At 48.3% G+C, this 5,162-nt stretch overlaps 1 protein-coding gene and 1 long non-coding RNA gene across 4 annotated transcripts in view; one reads left to right on the forward strand and one right to left on the reverse strand.

Annotated features, from left to right (window-relative positions):
* Window positions 1-5,162, reverse strand: part of ZNF385A (zinc finger protein 385A) — a 27,939-nt gene that overhangs the window by 6,608 nt on the left and 16,169 nt on the right. For 2 of the 3 annotated variants that reach the window (XM_069101297.1, XM_069101296.1), the window contains 2 exons: window positions 3,225-3,335; window positions 888-1,050 (listed from right to left, as the gene is read on the reverse strand). In XM_069101297.1, the coding sequence (XP_068957398.1) occupies window positions 888-1,050; window positions 3,225-3,335 (274 nt within the window). The remainder of the gene's footprint in view (window positions 1-887; window positions 1,051-3,224; window positions 3,336-5,162) is intronic. The other variant, XM_069101298.1, reaches the window with a different exon arrangement.
* Window positions 1,062-3,319, forward strand: LOC138171676 (uncharacterized). Its single transcript, XR_011170941.1, has 3 exons — window positions 1,062-2,135; window positions 2,707-2,956; window positions 3,207-3,319. It is a non-coding gene; the product is annotated as an uncharacterized lncRNA (long non-coding RNA).

Raw genomic sequence — 5,162 nt, forward strand, 5'->3', positions numbered from 1 at the left:
AGAAGGGAGAGAGGGAGGGGGAAACACAGACAGAAAGATGAGAGAGAGAGAGAGAGAGAGAGAGAGAGTTGTGGGGGAGGATAAAGTGATAGAAACTGACAGAGAATGCAAAGAATTAGAGGGAAAAAAAAGACCAAGCATGACCAAGATCAGAATTTCAGAGTCGGAAGTTGGTCATCTTCGCTTTTCTTGAAGCTCTCCAATGAGAGAGCCCTTCACACTACTAGACAGCTCTAACAATTAGGAGTGCCTCTTTGTACCTTCCACCTATGCTCCCTAGTTCTGTCTTCTAGGACCAAGCAGAACAACCTTGATCCCTCTTCCTTTTGACACCCTTTCAAGTATTTGAAGATAGATATAATATCCTCCCCTGCCTCCCAAGCCCAGTCTTCTTCAGGCTAAATGTCACCAATTCTTTCAAGTGATCCTCCTGTGGCCTAGACTCCAGGCCCCACTTTGGATAGTTTTCAGCTTATCAACATCCACCCTAGACTCTGTTACCACTTGAGATATGGTCTGGTGAGAGCAGAATACAGTGGCACTATCAGCTCCTCTTTTCCTGAAAGATAGGCCTCTCTGAATGTAACCTATTAGCTATTTGCCTGCCAAATCACCCTGTCGCCTCATACAGTGCTTGGAGTCCACTGAAATCCCCAGATCTTTTTCTTTCCCCAGATAAAATGCTGTCTAATATGTTTCTCCCTCCATGTACTTAAGACATAGAGATACAGAGGCAGGTAGAGAGAGACGGAAAGACCACCAGAAAGATGCAGAGAAACATATATGTAAAATGTACACATGTTTTTATAATATGTATGTGTGTGATATGGATAAGTGTGTGTAATATGCATATGTGTGTATGTATAACATGGGAATGACAGACACACCTGGACGAAGGGCCGCTCCATCCTCACTGGGAGGGCTGTTGCCTGATGGTGCTGAGTCTCCAGGTTCCTTGATGCCAGGCTCTTTGCCCCGGGTCTTGGCAGCCTCAATGCCTTTGACACGTCGGGCATGCCGGTTGCCCTTGTAGTGTGCCTCTGCCTGGCTCTGAAGAATAGGGAAATCAGGAGAAAGGCTGAGAATACATTCTTTCCCTCAGAGTCTAGGTATCCTCCTCACCCTGCAGCCCTCTCTGCACACAGACTCTCCATCCCTTCCCTCAGAAGTCTCACTGCTACAGGACTGGGTGCGAGAGGAAGAGAGAATCATTTTGACCTCTGTATTTCCAGATGACTACAAATTACCCCAATTCTTTTTTGGGTGTCCAGATGAAGAAGAAGCAGGAATACTTCCTATACCCAGAGATTTGTGTTCTCAGATCCTAGAATGGGAGTTCTTAACTTTTTTGGTGTTTCCTGGGTCCCTTTGGCAGGCTAGGGAAGTCTTTGGACCCCTTCTTGGAATCGCATTTGGAAACAGACTAAGTAAAGTATGTGAAATTACAAAGGAAATCAATTATATTATATATAGTTTTATACATATACATATATATACCTCCCACATTGAAGGACCCCCAGTTAAGAATATCTTCACCTAGAAGTTAGTAACACCCCAGCCCCATCTTACTCCTATGCCACCCCTACACCCTAGCCTGCCTCAGCCTACTAGTCCCTCCCTAGCCCTTGGAGATAGGGGAAGGGAGTACATGCCTCCCCAAGAGCAGAATGCTAATCCATTCTTGGAAAGGGCCTGGATGGCACTCTGGCTGCTACCCTCCCCAACTCCCAGATATCCCCACCCCTCATGCCTAGTCCTTTTTTCAGCATAAGGTTCAAGGATTGGGTCTCTGGTATATGTGTATATATATATATATATGCCTGGGTCCCTGTCCCAATCGCCCTGGGTTTTGTTTCCCCTGAGGTCTCCATGGCAGAGACCCTGGAGGACCCTGGCCACAGGCCCTCTGGATCAGCTTTCTAGCTCTAGCCGAAAAGACAGACACAGAAACAGAGACAGCTGTCAAAACAGAACCCACAGTAGGGGGTGGGAGGGTGAGGGTGAAGTAGAGAAGGCCATGAAAGAAAGGGGAGCTGTTTCCCCACTGCCTAGATTTCCACATACCATTGGTGATCGAGGCAAGAGGTTCAGGGGAATTGGATGCTGTATACCAAAATGGTCCTGTACCTGATTGAGTGAGTGAACTCCTCAAATCCTGGACATTCTCTACCATTCCCTCTATCTCCTTCCCCTCCCCCAATACAGTAACCTCCTGCTGGGTGAACAAGATCCCAGGAGCCACAAGGTCCCAGGGATAGAGGTAGGAATGTAAGTGGTGGGGAGGAGAGAGCAGACTCAGCAGGCTGGGTGTAGAGGGGTAGTAAGAAGACAGCCCAGCAGTACAAAGAAGGAAGAAGGGAAGAAAGACAGACAGAAACGAAACATTCTGTCCTAATATCCACTGTTCAGATGTTCAGTAGAATGAAGTTCTGCTGTTTTCCCCTAAAAGATCTCAAAGCACTTCGATCCTAGAAAAATCCCTTTTCTGTCCCACATAGCAGAAACTCAGACACATAGAAGGGAAGATCAGACACCTGAGTTGTGGGTGGCCCTTTCTGGGTCCCTGGGGAGGGTGAACTATGCATGTTTGTGTGTGTGTTGGTGGGTTTGAAGAGGTGATGGGGAGAAGTGGTGCACGGAGGAAAGAGAAAAGGAAGTTACATAGGAAAGAATCAATCATAGGTCACAGACTCTCCTTGTTTTCAGACAGGAAGACGCAGCTACCTCCAGAAGGGTCATCCTAACCATCCCCTGCCTTTACTCCATATGACTCCTCAATTTCTCAAACCTAATCTCTCCTCTTCTGGAAATTCCCCAGGTCATGGAATGTCTCAGTTTTCCATGAAAATTATAGTTAGAGAGAACTGAGGGGTGATCTTTGGAAGGACCAGCTTGCCTGAAGGGGGCCTGAGAGAAGACTTGCCTACTGGAACCAAGAAATAATACAAGTTAATTGGTATAGTCATCTGTGTATCAGAAGTGTACTGTCAACTTCATGTCCAAAGTAAAGCAATCGTTGTCCCTCTCTCTTCAGTGTCCTCCAGGTTCCCTCTTTTCCTCCAGAGTCCCACCAGCTCCCACTTCTCTTGTCCCAAGATCCCCCCACTGTCCTTCCGGACCCCTCCTCTCTCCCACCAATATTCCACCAACTTCCATCTTTGTCACCCTAATGTCCCCTCAGCTCCTGCCTATCTTTCTCCCTTTAGCTGATTTGGGCCCCTCACCTGGGAATTAAATCGGATCTGACAGACGTTACAGGAAATGATTGGCCGCTTGGTCTTGAGTAGAGGTCCCCCAAAGGTGTGGGACAGGACAGCCTTCTGCACGGGATCCATCTGAGGACAGAGTCAGGGGATGAGTCACGGACCCTAGCAAACTGCGCCAGTCTCCAAAGGCCAAAAAGGGATCTCCTCTTTCAGCGTTTCCATACTACAATTTCCACGTCTGCCTTCTCAGCCCCCCAACTATGTTTGACCCCAGTACTCCCAATTTCAATGTCCTCTTCTACTTTCAGCCCTAGTATTCCCAACCCCAATATCCCCAACCTGGTCACTGCCAATCCTTCATCTCATCCTTTCTGTCATCAGCCGTGGCTGGTGAACTTCCAGACCAGTTCCCACTGGACCCAAGTGAACCTAGTAAGATCCTTCTCCCCAGCCTGATCTCATTCTGGACCCTGCTCTGCGTCTTGGATACATGGCAATAAAATGGCAAAAATAAGTTACTAATGACCCTGTCTGGGGCTTTCTAGTCTCAGCAAAACCCTTTGTGACAGAGTAACTCCTAAAATGTATCTGTAGCTGGAATTCAGCAAAAGGACTGGGTTAGGTGGGCAAAGCCAGGAGCCCCAGCCCCTCCTCAGAGTTCCCTCTGGCTAAAGTAGGAGAAAGTTAGGGATCCTGGGAGCCATCTTTCTCCCTGAGCAGCAGGGCCCCCAGGGCCCGAGCTGTTGTGTTGGTCAGGATTTGAAAAGCATCTCTCCCTACCCTGGGAGAGATGGGCCAGCAGATGTCTCTTCAGCTGTCTGCCAAGAGCCCACATGGGGAGGGGAGGAGATGGGAGTTCCTGTGAAGACTTCTTCTGCCACAGGGGGCCAGAAGAGGCCAAAGGATGGAGCCAGTCAGGACCCCAGCCCTGAACAATAGCTTCTCCTCACTGCCCCCATTTCTAACCCCTCTCTTCTTAGGGGGCCTGGGAGTGGCAGGCCTGGATTGCAGCTGGGGATAGGGAGGAATGGGTGGTGACAGGGACCACCCATAGGAATGGGGCCAAACTGGGGTTGAAGCATAATCATCCAGATGGAGAGGTCAAGTGAGGGCGGGTAGCTTGGGGTTCCAAGATCCTGAGTTCCATGGCTGAACTCCCCCTTGCCCTGATTTCACTCTTTCCAGAGAGATTCTGGGTTTGAAAAGTAAATCAGGGAAATGATCTGAGAGGACCCAGGCAGCTTGGTTCCCACCTAACCATCCCCAGTAACTGCTAGAAGAGGAGGGAAGAAATTTCCAGCTGAAAAAGGAGTTTCAGGATCACTAGAGAGAAAGGTCACTGACAGTGATCACCATTCAGCATCTTCCCCTCAAGTTTTGGTAACGGTAGTGCTAAAAAAGCCTTAGCTTCATCCAGGAAAAAAAATGTTTGATTGACAAGTGTCAATATCTACCTTCCCTATCCCCCTGAAGGACCAAGCCCATACTGATGGAAAAACCAACCAATGGAAGGGGGTGTGTGTGAGTATGTATTAAGCATGCCGTGATGAGTCTTTGTGTATGGGTGGGACGTGAATGGGTATCATGTGCTCCTTATACGTCAGCTGCTTATCTACATCTATCTCTGTGTGTACAGGGCTGTAGACACGGGTGAACGGCTGTGTTGTGTAATCTACATATGTGTTTATCTGAGTATATGTATAATGTGCATTTGGCATTCATATAAGTGTGTGCATTTATGTGTATGCGTGTCTGTTTGAAAGAGAAAGAGAGAGACAGAGAGGGGGAGAGAGAGAGAATATAGAAGTGACATAGACTCCCTTGCTAGACCTAGGCCTTCAGAAATGAAACCATCTTCCCCTGAGACCCTAAACCCTTCCTTTCCCCCTGTCAGGTAGGACCTTGGCCCCTTGGCCCCCTGAGTTCTCTGCTTTTTTACATGCAGGGTGGGGGTTG

This window comes from Petaurus breviceps, unplaced genomic scaffold (assembly GCF_028583685.1).
Source record: "Petaurus breviceps papuanus isolate PSGF00001 unplaced genomic scaffold, PetGlider_PUasm1.0 454, whole genome shotgun sequence".
Taxonomy (NCBI): domain Eukaryota; kingdom Metazoa; phylum Chordata; class Mammalia; order Diprotodontia; family Petauridae; genus Petaurus; species Petaurus breviceps.